Raw genomic sequence first — 18,143 nt, 5'->3', positions numbered from 1 at the left:
GACGCCCGACTGGGATTCTGGCTGGGATCCGGCGCGGGCGAAATCAAATAGCGCCGCGCCGGGCCTGGTCGCGTTGCCGGCGGTGGGGTGGCGACCGGACGGCGCCGGGCGCGGCGGCTCCGCGGTGGACAGATGCCCGCGTTATTGGCTCGCGGCCGGATCCGGGCAGTTTCCGGCGCGGTCGGGGAGTTCCTGCTCCTGACGACGGGCTGAGCGCAGTGGATGAACTGGGCCGTAACTCACGGGTCGCGATCACTCCGACGTAACGACCCATGCCGGCGTGCGGTGGCCTCAGTTTCTACCCCATCCGGCCTCGGGTTCGGCTGGCCCACACTCGTCGAAGCCAAATCCGCAAAGCCTGGCTCCGCCGCCTTGGCCGTCCGGGCCAACTGCCACGAACGGAGGAGATGTCAGCTGCAGAATGTGTTGGGTGGCCGCGAGGTGCGCCCGCGGGCGGCGCGCCGCGTCGTCCGCCGACCGCGGCCGTGCCAATATCGGCCAGCCATTCACCCACCGAGCGGACCTCAATGGCAGCGCGGCATTCAGCGCCGTTGGAGCCCGCGCGCGAGCTGGAATGATAACACGCCCGCCAGGGTCGGGCAGTCGCTGGGCGTCGCTGGGCCGGCGGCGTCTTCCGCAGGCGGGCGGAGCTGGGGCGGCGGACGAAGGCCTGGGCTGCGGCGCGCCAGCCGCATGACCGGTGGCAAAAAGTGGGCGCGGTGCGAGCCGTCATCGGGGAACGGACTTGTTGGCATTGTTGCATTGAGTTGACAGCTGAAGGCCGTCGGCGAATGGATTAGCGTCATTCAGACCACAGAGACGCGGCGTGTGGCTTGAAATGCTCGTCTTGTATGCACTTCACTGCTGAAAGCGTTTCAGCAGCCGTCAGATCGAAATGATCGGCTTAATATTCTAAATGTGCTGCTGTAGCACGCTTTCGTCATTTGCCTCCATTTCAAGGCGGCGCAAAGCTCCGGCTCGGCGAGCTGGGCACTACAAAGTCGTTGCTGCCGGGTCGATAGCTCCCTCTACAGCCGCGATGCGCCGCGCTAAGTCCGACCGCCTGTTGTCTGTTGCTGTACTCTTCCCTCCCGCGAGATATCGCGCTGTTTTGCGACCCTGACTCGTGCTTTGTGTGCGCTATCGGGGCCCGCGCTATGCTGAAGTGGGTCGTATCTCGCGCGGCTGACACCTGGCTGACGAGTCCTTGGGTGCACGCGTCACCGTTACGGCGCCACTGACGGCACCCTTCCCTTCTGCGCAGAGCATGCTGACGGAGTTCAACCGGGAGAATGAGGCGTTCGTCAACAGCAAGAAGGCGTCAGGCGACGCGGTGGCGCCCTGGGTCGGCTACGCGGACGAAGAGACCCTGAAGGAGCAGATTCTGGCCCTCTCCACGGTGGGTGTGGAGACGCGTGCGCTATGGACATGGTGCTGCTCACGCGGCGTGTCCGGCAATGCTAGGCCATTGGTGGAACGGTCTTCGCGGTTGGTGTCCGAAAACGCCGTGTGTTTAGGCGCAACTGCCCGCGCTGGCTACGCGATAACAGGGCTCAGGGAAGACACCGATTGCCGCAGAGACTCGGCCGTTGCACTGTCTAGTCTACGGCCGTAGCATGGTCGATGTTGGCGGTGGGTGTCGGTTAGCACCCCTCTTGTCTCGCGTCGGACGACGTCCCCTGCGGCCGCGGTCGTCAGCCGCCGTGCGCGGCGAGCGCCTGGTGCCACCGGCCCTGCGGGCGGCCCGGGTCAGCGCAGCTTCGGTCTGCTGCCGTCAGCGGCGGCCCGCGGCCTGTTCCCCGGAGACGGCACCTGGCCCGCCACCTGTTGCCGTAGCCGGAGGCGATCGTCTCGTCTCCGGGCGATGATCATTGCCGGCCGGCGCAGGGGGGGGGGGGGGGGGAGGGGGCGCCCGGCCCGGGCGCTGACATCATCAATCGATGCCCGCCGGCCGGATATGGCTGCCGGGAATCCGCCAGCGTCTCGGTGACCCGGGGTCCGTGCGGCGGCCGCTCCGGCCGCTCGGTGCCGTGATTGGGGCGCGTGTCGGCCGCCGGCTGCCGACGGCTGCCGACGGCTCGCCCGCTCGTCACGCGGGTCTGTCGGGGTGGGGGGCCGCTCGGCCGACTGGGGGGCTGCCGGGCGTGGCGGACCGCCACGCCATTAGTCGAGATGGGCGGGGTTCAGCGGCGGCGGCGGCGAATCGGCGATGGCGGCGCCACGCAGGCTGCGAACCGGGGCAAGGGCCACGCGAGGCGTCCATTTGTTGTGGGCTCCGGGCGGGCGCGCGGGGGTGGGTGCGTCCTGTATTGATCGTCTCCCGGCCGGCCGCGATCGTCGCTCTGGCAGAGCAGGCGAGCGGCGTACGGCGCGCTCCGACACGACACCGTCAGCGAGTCGCCGACGCTGAGCCGCGGCGGCGGGCCCGCCGGCGATCAGGCGTGGGGGCGGCGCTGTCCCTGTCTAGACGCCGCTACCGCCGGCCGGCCGGCCGGGCGGGGCGGAATCACGGCCCTCAGCGGGGGTGTGCCGCGATCGATCGGCGATCACCGCCCGGCCGTCGCTGCCGCCGCTGCCGCCGCGGCCCGGCCCGGCCCGGTTACGTGTCGCACCGGCCGTCGCGCCGCGTGACGCGCGCCGGCACGTCAGGCCGCCGAAGGAGGCGGCGTGTCGCCGCCGATGTGTTGCCGACTCGACGGCGCCGCACATGGAGAGGTGTCCTGCCGACGGTCGTCAGACGGGCATTTCTCGGCGCCCTTCCCGTTTGACGGCGCCCGTGTGCAGGCGGCAGACGTGCGCCCCCGGTCCTCGCACACCTGGGGGCTGGCGTTCGCTGGACGGACTCAGCTGGCCCGTGACCCGGACTATGTTACTGGCGCGGGACTGCGTGCTTGTATCCGGCGGCTGACCGCCGGAGAATGGCACAGTGGGAACTTTCGTCATGCCCCTGGTCCCGTTTTGAATATCGATGCTGCTGCTGCCACACGGAAGGGAGCGTCGCTGACATTGAGTGGTGTACTGCCGGCATACACTGAGGCGCACTGGTGACACCCACAGGAGATGCCGGCTTTTTTAAGCCGCGCACGCTCAATTGAAATTGTTTTCCGGGTCAAAAGGCTCGTTGTGTTGTCGTGGCTGACTAAGCCAGCGACATTCCACTCGACCGCTGTCAGTGAGCCAGCGGAGCACCCCGTCAGTGTGCCAGCAGCGCCAACCTCTCCCGCTGCGCGTCAGTAGGCCGCCCGTCCCCCGTCGTCGGGCCCGTCGGAGCCATACTCTGAATCGCGAAGCGGCTATCGATTTCGTCGGACCGGGAGCCGCTGGAGCCGCCAGAGCCGACCTACACTGGACGCTGCGGCCGCCTTCCACCCGCTGGTTCCGTCTGGTCCAGTTTGGCGGCGGCCGCGCCGCGCCGCCTCCGTGTCTGATGCGATCAGGAGTGGCGCCAGGATTGGTGTCGTTGGCGAACACGAGCTCGGGGCATTTGGTGCTCGGACGGGGTGTCAGCTCGGCGGCGGCGGCGGCACGTTCCTCCGAGGGACGGCCGACAAATAGCGGCAGCGTGGGTCGACTCCGCGGCTTCCAGCGGCGGCGTGATCGATGTTCCGAACCGGTGGAGGTGTCGAACCGAATGCCGCGGAAACTGATGAAAATGTTTTCCGCCCTCCATGCGTGCCAACCGATTTCGCGCACATAGCTCAGTCACTGCCCTATCGAAAGGGCACTCGCCACTTTTGAAACGAACTGTTTTACTATATATATATATATATATATATATATATATATATATATATATATATATATATGTGTGTGTGTGTATATATTGTTGATGAAACAACGAGTCCGCCGTCGCGCTGACACGGAGCGCTTCTCTCAGCTGGCCGTCCGACTCGACCCGCTCAGGACATGGATTGTTCGTGTTCGGATGTTGCCGCGCCTCCTACATCAGTGTCATACGAGATTAAGTGCTAGTGACCACGAACGCCACTCTGTGATGGCGGTGACGTTGTGTAGAGTCGCGCCGTTTCAGTGTGTGACTCACTGTACCGGAATGCGGTTTCCTTTACAGCTGAGCCCTAAGTTTGAAAAAGGGTGGGGAATTTAGAGCGAATATGTTTCTGTGTATATAATGGGGCATTTTAGTCACTTTTCTATGCTAAGCCCTCATCCGACATATTTTTCAAAGTTATCCCGTGCTGCCTCACCTCGGTAGGTAAGGCTTGGACATATTTTGAATGGGGGACAAGATCGTTGGCCTATGCTGGTTAGAGGTAGCAAGCCTGCTGTCATATTGGTGCTCAGGCCTGGTTAAATCACTAAGAATATGCGGGCGACCACCGTGACAGAACTCGGTGCTGCTGGTGACCGACTAATGCGGAAACAAACGCCGCTGTCGGCTCGCAGGCAAGTGACGTCGACAAAACGAACTGGAAGCTGCCACACCCGACACTGGAACAGATTTCCAACGTCTGAGGCGGAGGTACGGCGAGCTTAGTCTCTCCGAGGGACCTCTGTTGACGCGGGCGCGGGTGGGCGGCGTGGGTGCGCCATACTCGTCTTACGAACACCGGCTAACGGGATAATGCCATTAGCGAGTGTGGACGCAGAGAGCTCCGCCGAGAGCCGGCGGCGCCACCTCGGCATGGATGGCAGGCGGCCGCTGCCGTGATGGATGGTCTCCGAGCGACGGCCCGTCTCGGCGCGCGCGCGGGGGGAACGCTCATTTGGCTAGAGCACTGTTGATGGCCACGATTACGAGGACTGTTATGAATGCCGGGCCGGCGCGGAGCGGTCCGCTCTCATTTGCTCTATCGTTATGGCGGGGCTTACGTTGGGGCTCAGACCGCTTACTAAATTTCTTGACGATGAAAGTGTCGGTGTTCTCGCAGCGCGCATATGAAAACCGACAACCGAGAGTGCTTTTTGGCAGTTTGTGCCTCGCTAGCACGAAGAGAACTACTCATGAACTTGGTCGACGAAAGCGAGACAAGTAAAACATAAGCCACTTTTTGTTCTAGGTAAAATCAGTGACCGTTGCGCGGTATGGCATCAATCGGTGTTGGTCGTGGTTGGAATCGGTGTGGTGGCCTTGGGAAAGAACGGCGGCATTGTGAACAGCAGTCACCGCTGCGGTCTGTTCCCTACTGCCAGCCGAGTGCCGGACACGCTAGCGATCGCAGCACACCTGTAGTCAACATGGTTCAACAAGAGCCGGGTTGGTCATTCAGACTGCTGTGTGCCTCTGGACATCGACGGATTCGGTTTCTCCTAGCAGTTTTGTCACGATGTGTCGCAGCTCGCTTGCTGCTTCCGAAAGTCGCGCGCGTAACAGCCTTGGCATCCTCGCGTAGCGCCACGGCTGTTCATCAGAGCCAGCCATCCGATCAGATCCGTGCCCTCCGTCTCACGAAACCGTCGCGTCGTAAACGCAAGCTCATCTGTTAGAGAGCGGCCTGCCGGAGCTGGAGCGGCCGGCGGCACCTCGCAGGCATTGATCGGCGCTCGGTGTCGACGGCGTCCGTCTGGGGACATTTAGAGAACTCGTCACCGCCGTAGTTCGCCAATACGTTTCACAGGTCCGACCAGACCGGCTGGTATTTAATCTGGCGTTAAAGTTCGGCGTTTTCGTCGCAGGAACTTGGGCGGCTGGCACGGTTTCCCGGCGAAGGCTTCCTGGTGCCACACGGCCACGGCCGCCGAACTCGGGCGTGTGTCGCTTATCGTGCAATATGACTGCACTGCGTGGCGGTCACTCGATCGCGCCGTGGCTCGGGATAAGGCTCATTGCGCTTCATGTCTTCATGGTTCACTCACTCACTCACTCACTCACTCACTCACTCACTCACTCACTCACTCACTCACTCACTCACTCACTCACTCACTCACTCACTCACTCACTCACTCACTCACTCACCCTCGCATGCATCCGCATTGATAGCCGAGGGGCGCAGGTTAGCGACGGCCCCTGTGCCGTCAGCCCGTGGAGACCAGTGTGCAGCAGAGGTGTGATACACATCCCCACGTCAGTCCCGTGAAACGGCCCGTTGACTCTTCATTACCGAGCGGGGCCCTGTGCCGTCAGCCCATGGAGACACCAGCGTGCAGCGGAGCTGTGACGCCCATCCCTACGTCAGTCCCGTGAAACGGCCCGGTGGCTCTTCATTAGCAGGCGGGCGGCCGCGTCGCCATCAGGGGGCGTCCCTGCGGGCGATGATTGCCAGCCGGAGCGTGATGGTCGCCGCGCCACCGGACCGCCGGCATCGCGGCGCCACAAAAACACGGCCGACCCGGGCCCGGCGTCGATGTGGGGCGTGTGCGCGCCGGCCGGCTCGTCTCGCCGACGAGGCCGCCCTGACGTCCAGGCTCGGCGCGCCGCAGCGCCGCCGCCGGGGCGCGTCGGCGCTGCGGTGGCGCGCGGCTCGGGCGCGTGGGAGCTGTCGCCTCTGCCAGGAGAGTTGGCGCGCTGCCTCTTCATTTGCCTGACAAGCCGGCGGGCTGGCCAACTTGTGGGAAAAGTTTCGGATGAATTGGGGCGGACAAGCGGCGGCGGCCGGCAGCAGCGGGGGCTTTGCACCTGCAGTAATGCTGTGCGGCGACCGTCGGTCCCCGGGTGACGCCAGTGGTTGGGCTGTCGAGTCACTGGAGCGGCCATGGGGCAGCCGGCGGCGGCGGCGTCGACGGCCGTTGTTGTAGTGATAGGATGTGCCCTCGGCTTGGGAGGGAGGCCGGGAGGGCAGTGCGCCGTACTGGCAGCTGGCCAGGCCGGCCGGAGGCTGCACTGGGGGAAACGGCTGGAGCGAACATAAACGGAAGAGCAGGGTTTGAACGAGCAGAAAAGGCAGAGCAGGGTTTGATCGAGCAGAAAAAGGCAGAGCAGGGTTTGATCGAGCAGAAAAGGCAGAGCAGGGTTTGATCGAGCAGAAAAGGCAGAGCAATGTTTGGGCGAGAAGAGAAGGCAGAACAGGGTCTGAGCGAGCAGAGAAGGCAAAGCATGGTTCGAACGAGCCGGAGAACGTGATAGTTTCCGGCACCCATTACGCCTTTATTCGAATGTGGTGAAATTATTTTTACAATGTGATGAAAATAAGTAAATAGCGCCTTATGCCCTCCCATCACTCGTCCTGTTCTGCACGTATTTTGGTAGATGGGAGCTCAGGTACCGGCCAATGAATGGTTCCTCTGCGAAGAGCGTCCTTTAGAGTGGCCATGTTCCGTGGATAAACATGGGTGGGTGCCCTGGTCTGCCAGCTGGACGATCGAAGCCAGCCGGCCTCGTGGGCGTGGTTTCCGCCGGGCCGCGGCTGAAGCGCGGCGACGCCGGGCCTTACCGGGCCGTCCGGCGGGCTCAGGTGGCCGGCGCTGACGGCTGAGTCGGGCCGGCTGGTGGCCGGCCCGAGCCGTCGGTCGGACAGCGCGGACCAGACGTACGGTTTTGGACCCGGCCGGCGCGCGTGACCGGCCTGGCGATCCCGGCCGCTCGGCCGCGTCAGACAACTTCGAGAGGACTAGACACGGCGACCGGTGACGGCGCCGTCGGACGCGAGGTTGATGTGAGGCGCGGGGTGACCCACGTTCAGGTGACCCACGCCAAGGTGACCCACGCCAAGGTGACCCACGCCAAGGTGACCCACGCCAAAGTGACCCACGCCAAGGTGACCCACGCCAAAGTGACCCACGCCAAGGTGACCCGGGCTGCCGCCGTCAGACCGGGCGGTGACCCGAGCTGCCCCTGTCGGACTGAGCGGTGACCCGAGCTGCCGCCGTCGGCACCGTTCCCTCCGCGCTGAACTGGCTGATGATCTATATCGTCCTGCAGGGCCTATGCCGCGCCGCTCGTATGACGCCACTTGTGCACGGCTGGGGTGTTGCCACTGTGGCCCAACTGCTGTATCGGCGCTGTCATCTTACGTCGATGCCGCTGTGGTGGCGTCGACCCGGCCGCGCCGCCGCCGCCGCCGCCGCCGCCGCTTTTTGCCGAAGCGGCGGCGGCGCACGGCTGCTTCGGCGAGCCGGCGGCGCGGCGATAAAGCCGGCATTGTGCCCTCGTAACGTCATTACGCTGCCCATTTCCGCGTGGCTCGCCCTCGTCGTGTGCTGCCGCGTGGCGGGCGCCTCCGTGCCGGCGGCGTCTCCCGTTTCTGGCGTGTGCTCGGCGCCGGCCGCCGGGAGAGCAGCGGCAGCCGCCGGCCGGCTCTGCGTCCGAGTGAGGCGCCGGCGGCGGCAGGGTCGACGTCGGAACTGCGGCGGACGGGCAGGGCCGCCCGCCGACCGACCGGCCCAGGCGCTGTCAGACGGGTGTGGCCGTGTTTTGTTTGGTGGTTCGATGGCGAATGCGTTGTTTAAGAAATGCTTGGCGGTCCGCGTGCGAGGCGCATTGGCTCTGTGCTTTGCCGGTCGTTACGGTGTGTGGGCACAGTTAGAATACAGGTGTTTGTGTAGTGTAGTTTATTCCTGGCACCGGCTTTGGGAAATGCTGGTATGTATATATGCAAACCGATAGCAGGCATTCAGTCGCACAATGAACCGCACGTCGTCATAAGGGACTTGTCCGGTCTGCCAAACACACCATTCAGACCGTCCGGAGAGGCGGCTCGTCTCCCTCTCTCGTTTGGCAAGGATAAACCGAGCCCATTCATCTGTCCAATCCGCAGTTGGAAGACGCCTTTGAACACTGTATTGTCCGCTGTCTAATGCACGCTGTATTGAGCGTCCCTGACATCCCTGACAGTCTGTGTGCTGTTTCCGTGCCGCAGGACAACCGGAACTTCGTGCGCAGCCCGCCGTCCGGGGTGCAGTTCCAGTTTGACATGGACACGTTCATGCCAGTGGCGACCGCCGTACTGAAGGAGGACCCCGAGCTGGAGAAGCGGAGATACGAGCTGGTGCCCAAAGCGTGAGTCAGACGACGGTGGTTGGTGTCAAGTCTGTGAGTGAGGCTACATGGTCTGGCGCTGAAACTGCCTGTCAGGCCACGTGGGCTCGTGCCTAAGGCGTTAGGCAAGCCAAAATGTAAGTCAAACTCAACCAGTTTTCTTACATTGTATAGCTGGACCAGCTGTTGGTGTACAATGTATATACACAAGGTGTGAATGGAATGGAATGTGGCCTTATATCTAGGGTGCGGGCCATATTATGAAGGCTCATGCCAAGGAAGCAAGGGGAGGTGTGCGGACGTACCATGCCCCGCCGGCCGCCGATCCCGTCCACCCCTGCGTGATACCGCGGCCGGCGGCCGGCCTCTGTGCGACCGAGGTTCGCGACGACAACCGGCGTCCACCGCCCACCGCGCACCGCCCACCGCGCACCGCCCACCGCGCACCGCCCACCGCCCACCGCGTCACTCGTCCGGATCTGGATGGGCTGCCAGCAGCGAAATTACTTGATAAAGTGCCTGAATTTTCGTGGCAGCCGCGGCGAATATATTCGCGCACGTTCCCTCGGCGGCCGTCGCAAAATCGCATTTGGAGCGCCAGTTTCCCTGGGTGGTCTGGCCTCGGGAGCCATAGCGTCGCTGGTCTGGGCTCGGGAGGCATAGCGCCGCTGGTCTGGCCTCGGGAGCCATAGTGCCGCTGGTCTGGCCTCGGGAGCCATAGCGTCGCTGGTCTGGCGGAGTTGACGCCGTGTGCCTTGCAGTAATCAGCGGCAGCCGGGGGTCAGACCTGGCCTGGCGGTGGGCGGTCCAGCCAGCTAGCCCCCCCCCCCCCCTCCAGCGCCGAGCGCGCTGACTCACCCGGGCCGCGTCACGACCGCGCCCCCCCCCCCCCCCCCCCCGGCGGGCCCGTGAGCCGGCCGACGCTGGCGAACGGCGGAAATCACTGCCGGGTCGGCCGCACGCCCGGGTCGATTTCAGAAGCGGCCGGGAGGGCGGCGCCGGCCCGGCCGGTCGGCGGAGTCGTAGCGCCGGGCCAAGTGACCCGCCGTCCCGGCCCGGCCCGGCCCGGCCCGGCCCGGCCCGGCCCGGCCCGGCCCGGCCCGGCTCGGCTCGGCCCGGCTCGGCCCGGCTCGGCCCGGCCCGGCTCGGCCCGGCTCGGCTCGGCTCGGCTCGGCTCGGCTCGGCTCGGCCCGGCCCGGCTCGGCCCGGCTCGGCCCGGCTCGGCGCGGCTCGGCTCGGCTCGGCTCGGCTCGGCCCAAGATGTCATTTGTTTTGCGCGGACTGTGTGAATCGGGCTGTGAATAGCTGACTCAGATCATGCCGGGCCCACGAATGTTGGATGTCATTCAGAGAAACACAACTGCCGACGACGCGGCGTAGTCGCACTGTTCGTGCCCCGCGCCTTCATATAATGCACTGATGCTGTTTTTCAACACCCCGTCTGCCAATACGATGTCAGCTGTAGATATAATTTCAAGGTCGTTTTTTAAAGAAGGGATGTAACTGGATATTCACCGGAAGTTCGTCTCATTGGTGTGAGGGCATTCATATGTACAGTTCATTTTTGTACTAGAATTATCGGCGAGGATTAAGCTGATAGGAAAACAGGAAAATAAGAGATACATGGGTAATGTTGGAATAAAGTTGACGGAATTGACTTTCCCTGCGCCGCCCCCTTTTGTGCATTTACACGTAGTCGTAGAGGACGTGCGAGGCGTCCTCAGCTCTCTTGGTGCGTCTACGGAATCAAGGTGCCGTCCAGTCATCAAATAAATATTGCTGGTTACCAGGAAGCGGCGAATTGGGTTGCTAGCCATGCCAAGATTGTTGGATAAGACCGTGATTCGCAGCTCCTGACTGGAGCACCGACATGAGCGGTAATTTATCACAGGGAGAGACCGGCGCTCGTTACATAAGTTACCTGATAGCGCGACGTTCATTCTGTGACCCGACGTCGCACACTGTAAATTCTGCACACCCTCGTGAGGAGTGTTTGCGCAGCGGCGGCGGCGGCGGCGCGCCCGCTCCGTTTGTGCCGCCCTGACACGCAGGGCATGGCGCTCGCGGCGCCGCTGCCCGCTCAGGCCCGCCCAGCAGCCACCGCAAGCCGTGCAACATTCAGCGTGACCTTTGTCGCGGACGCTCCGGCCGTGGGCTGCTGGAGTCGAAGCCCTGAGGGAGGCGGCGCCGCTGAGCCGGCCGGCTCGTCAGGCCTACGGTGTGTGACCCGGACCGGGCGCGCTCTGAGCCGACCGGCCGCCTCCGCCCGCTGAGCCGGCCAGCCCGTCAGGCCTACGGTGTGTGACCCGGACCCGGGCGTGCTCTGAGCCGACCGGCGCCTCCGTCCGCAGCATCAACGAGGAGACCTTCTGGCGCAACTACTTCTACCGCGTGTCGCTGATCCGGCAGTCGTCAGAGCTGAGCTCGCTGGCGCAGGAGGGCCAGGATTCCAAGGACTCGTCGCGCACCAGCTCCGTCGAGGTGGCCGACGCCGCCAAAGGTCAGACGACGAGCGCGGCGGGGAGGAATGGGGTCAGGGCTGGGAGGGTGGGAGGGCGAGGTCAGAAAAGGGACGATGGAAGAGGCAGGGTCAGAGAAGGGATAATGGGAGGAACGGGGTCAGAGTACGGACGATGGGCGGAGCGTAGTGGGATGCGATTCGGTGATGGGAAAGAGTGAAGCGTGGTGACGTCAGGACGATGGTTGGGATGGGATCTAATGGGGTGGGTCAGAAGTGTGATTTGGTGATAGTCGGACAGTCACAGGAATATGTGATGACGGGGCGGCGGGACTCTCCTGAGCAGTTCGGAGGGCTTGGATTTGTCTTTGGATGCCTAACGAGGTGTTCATGACCCAGCAGCGATGTAGCGTGACACAGTCGCGCAGCCGGACACGAGGCTGCAGTGATAACACTGGTGTCGTGTTGCCGGCCGGCGACGCGGGTCGGCACCGCCCCCGTCCGCCCGCCGCCGCCGCTGTAAATCGGGCGGCGGCCGCCGCCAGGCCGATGGCGCGGCGCTGAATTATTAACGGGCGTGTGGCCGGCCGGCACGGCCCGTGCTCGGCGGCAATGATGCCGCCTCAACGGCGCCGTCCGTCTTATCGAAGCAGCCACTGCCGTGATAGTGTCCGGGCGTGGGTGGCGCCCGAGGATGAGCGACTTCGGGGCGGTCACCGCCGCCGCTCGCGAAACTTCCAGGATGTCGTCGTTTCGTCTGATCTGCGTCATGAGTAGATGCCGGCGACATGATTACAAACTCTGGCATTGTCGTAGTGATTCACAAAAGCGTGGCGTATTCCCAATTACCGTTTGCTACCGTGCTAAGGCAAAACCGCGTATGTGACATTCCCTCAACGGGACGCGCACAGCCTTGCCTCTGCTTGCGGCTCGCCCGAATCTGCTGTTTGTTTGCATGCATCCCTCTTCCCTTGGAGCGAATTTTGCTCGAATTTAGTCAACTGCGTCTCAAGTATTTTCAAGTTTCTGCGTTCTACTTTGTTTAGGCCCGCGGCTGTGAGCTTATGAAACGTCTGCCCGGTGAAACCGCGGAGTCAGTCGCTCAGCCAGACGAACTTGGCGCTCTGTGCGCCAGACCACACCGGCCCGCGCCTGCGAGTGTGGTCTGGCAGCAGCGCTCTGGTGTCTGCTGTCGGTGCCCCGGACCCCTTTCAACGTTCAGTCGAGGTTTGCGAAGGAGGCAGGTGAAAATGTTGAAAAACGCCCAAAGTAATACCAGCAGAAATTTGTCTGCACACGAATGCAACCGTGATGCGGGAAGGTTGTATCCGCGACGCCGTCTAAGCTCAACATGGCGCAAATGCAATGGAGGCTCGCAATGGCCTGACGTTATTATCCCTTGCGAAGGAATGACCTGTTTGACTTGGTTTGTTTCCATTGGCCAGTTGAGCTCAGCAGTAAAGATGAGTTCAGGTTCATGATTTTCCTTGGTTTCTTCTTTGGAATTGTCAGGTTGAACGTCCCACAATGGAAAACTTCAAATCAGTAAAGTAGAAGTTCGCGATCATGAAGCTCGCTTCAAGGGATAACTTCAAATAACAGCAGTAAAAGTTGGGGGTCACGTTCAAGACCACATGACGGTTAGATTTCTGCTTCAGTGCATCGGACGGAAAATTAAGCGCTGTCTGTGGGCCGTGTCAGCATCAGGGCAATCACATCGCCATTCTAATGGAGACAGCGCAATGCAATCACGGGTCCGTGGGAACTATTGCACTTGCTGGGAACACACACGTGGTAAATGGCAGCAAGTAAGCCGTGATACCATTCATTTAGCACGAGGCTATGCAATGTCATGTGAGTCATTGCAGGGCGGCTTATGCCCCGCTCTTTGACTGATTTGCGTTTTCAATTTTCAGGCAGCGCAGCCCTCTCAGCGCGCTATGAAATATCTGCTGATATTACCTTGGACAGGTTTGAAGACCTGCCTGATTTGATCTCGAGCTCGATCAGCCATAGCAGCGGTCGCTGGCATTGATCGCGTGTGTTGTGTTCTGCGCCCTCGGAAACGCCAGGCAAGCAGGCTCTGTGCACACCTACCTCAGTCTGGTGATCTCGGAACGTTCTGCCGAGAGGGAAGTCTCTTAAAGCCGCCGGTCAAATTTTCAGCGTGATATGCTGGCAGATTGGTTAGCTAGTGCAAAGTAGAAGAACAGATGCAGAACAACAGAATTGCGCCGACCCATCGCGGGCAATCGTGACATACGTGGTTTTGGCGTATCACAGCAGCGATGATTGGTTACAAATTATGTCGAGCTTATGCGCCCCCACATAACGACGCGATAAATTGTCCACATGTGTAGGTTACATCGCTGATGTGGTGGAACAGATTAACGTTAGAGCATCTCGGCATTCCGGCATCTTGGGAAGGCCCTTTTGCGGTCATAACCCCCGCGCCAACGGCCTGAAAACGATGCGCCGGCACCATTGCGGCGGTGCGAGCGGCCGTCTCAGGTGGCCGTCTCGTCTCGGTCTGGAACGACTGTCACGGCCGGGGTGCCGGCTGGGCGGGCCGTGCCTCGTGTGAGGCTGATAGCGCCTGTCTGCCTAGCGGGTGCCGCCCCACTGTACGGCCGCGCACTGGCGGCCGAGAAGCTCAGCCGCGTGCATCGGGGCAAAAGGCGCCGCGGCTTCGGCGCCGGCCGAGACTCCGCTCTGGCGAGGATCTGCCGACGAGGTGGAGAACTGGGGCGTCCGATCGTTGCTGGCTGCTCCTTTGGCCGGGATTACGTGCGCCTGCCCGGGACGCGTGCGGCCAGTGGGTATCTCAGCCTTCCGCACTCCTGTCCCCGGCACGTGCGGCACAGTGTGCGCCTGCACGGGTCCGCACTCCCGCGTCACAGTGCGCGCCTGCAGGAGTCTGTACTCTCGCGTCACAGTGCGCGCCTGCAGGAGTCCGTACTCTCGCGTCACAGTGCGCGCCTGCAGTAGTCCGTACTCTCGCGTCACAGTGCGCGCCTGCAAGAGTCCGCACTCCCGCGGCACGATGAGCGCCTAGAGGAGTCCGCGCTCCCGCGTCACAGTGCGCGTTTGCAAGGGTCCGCACTCCCGCGGCACAATGCGCGCCCACAGGAGTCCGCACTCCCGTCCCCGGCGTGCTTCACCGGTGGGCACATCCCACAGTCCACACACGCACACACACCCCCGACCCCGTGACCCGTTTGCCGCTGGTGGGCCGCCGACCTGTAATCGTCCGAGGCGCCGGTCGTTCAGCCCGCCTGATCATTGTCGCCACTCGGGTCTAATGCTCGCCGCTCGGTATTGATTGGCGGCGCGGCCGGACCCCAGCCGCCAGCCGGTGTCATCGCGCTCCTCCCCTCCCAGCGGGGGTGGCGGCCGAGGTCACTGGGGCGCACGCCGCAGGCGAGGCCGGAGGGGTTCGTGGCGCCGGCGCGCTGGGCTCAATGGTCACCGCCTCCAGCGGTGTGGAGGGGCGTGACGGGAGTGACCGCGGCGCTCGCACGCGTTACCGAGTAATGCCATCATTGTGTCGCGGAGATTGTCGATGAATGTTGAAGTTATCCATCGTGCTGTCCACTGAAAAGGCTCGGGCCAGGAATGGCTGACCCGTTGTGAGCAGGCGATCGAGCCGTGTGATGAAGTGGTTCCGATCCAATCCTGGCCCATGTAGATCTGTAGATATGATAGCATCAATGCAACCGCGGATGACACTCATCTCGGCCGAGTGACGTGGTCGTCTCTGCGATTTTCGCCGTCGTTTGAGGTCCGGGGCCGACACCATTGTGTCGCCGCTGCGTCGCGGCTGGGCCCGCAGCCTGGCCCCGGCCGTGGCGGGGAGTCAGTCGGCGTATTGGAGGGGCGTTCATCAGCCGGTGACGTGGAGCTCATCTGGCGCCGGCCGCCGCTGGGACGGCTGTTGTGCCGCTTCCCCGCCCCGGGGAGCAGCAAACGGCCATCGATCCGCCCACAACCCGCTGGCGGGCGCGTCAAACGCCGCTGTCGCCGCTGCCGCCGCTGCGCCGTCGTCCCGCGGTCGGACCGTGACGAACGCTGAATGCGCTATGTTGTGCGCGAAGCTGTGCGATGCGTTCGTGGAAGCGATCGGTAGCTGTTGCTGACGGGTAGCGGGCGGCGCTGCCGTCCGCTCAGCCGGAGCCGCGGCGGGCCCCGTGACGTCAGCCGAGCGGAGCCGGGCGGAGCCGAGCGGAGCCGGGCGGAGCCGCGGCGGGCCCCGTGACGTCAGCCGAGCGGAGCCGGGCGGAGCCGGGCGGAGCCGAGCGGAGCCGGGCGGAGCCGGGCGGAGCCGGGCGGAGCCGAGCCTGCCAGGTGACGGCGGGGCTGGCGGCGGCGCTCGGACCGGCCTGACGCCGCACCAGGGCTGCTACCTGGCCCGCCGTCCCTACAGGCGGTCGGCGATCAAGGCGGGTTCGTCTGAATGAAAGTGGTGCGGCGTTGGTTGCGTGAGGAGGTGACTTCCAGTTCGGGCTCGTTTGTTGGAATAAGTCCATAATAGAACGTCGCCTAGCGCGACTGTCCGAAATTGGATCGAGATCGATGCCAGTGAAATGCTCAGTTTGAACTGAAGCGAGGGCTCAGCAGCTGTAAATACATAAAATGCCCTGCCGTAAGGTGTTTTTCCTGCCGCTCTGACGAGTCGAAACAACATGAGCGAGACCTTTCTAGATCAGTTTTAGAATCTCGACAGACTCAAACTGATTGAATGTTACCGGATTGAGCCCACTCTCGGCCAGGTAGCTGGCAGCCGCTGCTTAAATGCCATCGGATTGAGCCCACTCTGGGCCAGGTAGTTGGCAGCCGCTGATTAAATGCCATCGGATTGAGCCCACTCTCGGCCAGGGAGTTGGCCGTCGCGTGGCCCGCAGTCGACGTGTCTGCGAACACCCCTCTCACCGCCACCATAGCCGCTCTTCGTCCTTGCCGAAGGGAGCCGAGTGTGGCGCATGTACCATGCTGCGCTGTGGGTTTATAGAAGCAAGACCGTTACCACGATAACGGATGTAATCGTGTTTTCCAAAGTGTTCAGCCTGCAACGATGAACGTGGACGAAAGCGTACATCATAAGCGCGCCGGACCGTTGCATACTAAGGGCTACTAAAGGTAAAAGCCGGTCTGGCCCTACTAGCCTCGCGGCTGGTTCATTCGGTCGAAACGGAAGGCGCTGGTGCACGGTTTTGGCCGACGTTTACTTAACGATTCACTTGCTGGATCACCTTGACATTCAGCGATGCTGGAGCCCGCGCAGGTCGTGCACACAGTCGTGTGTTGGCGGTGTGACCTTTGACATTCAGCGATGCTTAAGCTCGCGTTGGGCACCGCAGTCTGCTGTTGGTGTGACTTTGTTGTGACATTAGAGTAATCGTTTTCTATACTCTATTTTAGCTTTCCAGACCCTCGAGCCCCTTTCAGTGAGGTAAATTGGGGCTTTGAGTGATGTAAAGGAGGTTCAAGAATGGCAGACGTTTGGGCATGCGGTCGGTAAACAGCTGTTTTGTCCTCGGCCAAATAAAGCAGCTGAGAGGCCAGCGTATGCTAATCTTAGCAATATCTGCATCAGTGGCGTGAACAGGAATCCGTTCAAGATGGGGCAGAATCAGGTCATAGGACGCCGTTGCAGCTAAGTGAACCCCTTCTTAGTCACCTAGGGGCACTGTTTGTTTTTTATTCGGAACAACTTTTTAAGCGTGATGTCCATTTGGATACAACGGTGACCCGTTTGTTCTAAATTTTTAGAAGTTCTACGGGCGTTATCCACTCTCAAAAATTTCTGTCACCTTCTGCCCTAGGGGGACCCGCGGCCGCCTCCGGGGATCCTGGTGGGGGGGGGGGGAGGGACATCTCCCCAAATTCCCGCCCTGGCTGCGGCGCTGATGTGCTTGTACATCTCTTTGCCCACTATCGGTTATCGCCGCCCCCTTCAGCGTGCCACTTTCTCCGGGCCCACACAGAGCTCTGTCCCATGGATGTTGTACGGTCTCTGGCGTCGCACGATTGACCGCGGTCGGCTCGAAGCCAGGCATCCGTTCGATTCCGCTGGCCGGACCGATGTAGATACATGACACCGGCTGGATGTGGGTCTTCACATGGCGGGGGGCGCCACTCGCTCGACAGATACGCCGCCAGACTCGTCCGTCGGTCGGGAGCCGACGCCGTCGTAACGTGCAGATTGCGTAGGCGGCGCGTCGCGAGTCTGGCAACGTTTCGTGTGTGTGAGCGGGGCGACGAGCAAAATCGAGCGCCGACGTCGCCGGGCAGGTGCGCCAGGGACAGACGACAGACGGACTGCCGCCTCCGGCAAAACGGCTTGTGCGTCGCTGCCGCGCGCGGGAGCCGGCTCCGAGCTAGGCGCCGGAGTCGGGGAGCCGGCGGCTTGGCCCCGAAGCTGATGTCGACATCGATCACCGGCGGTCGAGGCCCGGCTGATGTGACTCGGAGAGGCGGCCGAGGCCCGGCAGACGTGGCTCGGAGAGGCGGCCGAGGCCCGGCTGACGTGGCTCGGAGAGGCGGCGGAGGCCCGACAGACGTGACTCGGAGAGGCGGCCGAGGCCCGGATGACGTGGCTCGGAGAGGCGGCCGAGGCCCGGTTGACGTGGCTCTGGGAGGCGGCCGAGGCCCGGTTGACGTGGCTCGGAGAGGCGGCCGAGGCCCGGCAGACGTGGCTCGGAGAGGCGGCCGAGGCCCGGCTGGCGTGGCTCGGAGAGGCGGCCGAGGCCCGGCCGACGGCATTAGCCGGCGCGGCTGGGCGGCGCGGCCGGCCTCACCGGGCAGACGGGCCGG

At 62.9% G+C, this 18,143-nt stretch overlaps 1 protein-coding gene across 3 annotated transcripts in view; it reads left to right on the top strand.

Moving 5' to 3' along the window:
* Positions 1-18,143, top strand: part of Sap47 (Synapse-associated protein 47kD) — a 36,653-nt gene that overhangs the window by 15,384 nt on the left and 3,126 nt on the right. For all 3 annotated transcript variants that reach the window (XM_037223937.1, XM_037223935.1, XM_037223936.1), the window contains exons 4-6: positions 1,265-1,399; positions 8,754-8,893; positions 11,224-11,372. In XM_037223937.1, the coding sequence (XP_037079832.1) occupies positions 1,265-1,399; positions 8,754-8,893; positions 11,224-11,372 (424 nt within the window). The remainder of the gene's footprint in view (positions 1-1,264; positions 1,400-8,753; positions 8,894-11,223; positions 11,373-18,143) is intronic.

The sequence above is a fragment of the Pollicipes pollicipes genome, unplaced genomic scaffold (assembly GCF_011947565.3).
Source record: "Pollicipes pollicipes isolate AB1234 unplaced genomic scaffold, Ppol_2.1 Scaffold_4881;HRSCAF=5763_pilon_pilon_pilon, whole genome shotgun sequence".
Classification (NCBI taxonomy): domain Eukaryota; kingdom Metazoa; phylum Arthropoda; class Thecostraca; order Pollicipedomorpha; family Pollicipedidae; genus Pollicipes; species Pollicipes pollicipes.
This window is presented reverse-complemented; position numbering and strand designations above follow the sequence as displayed.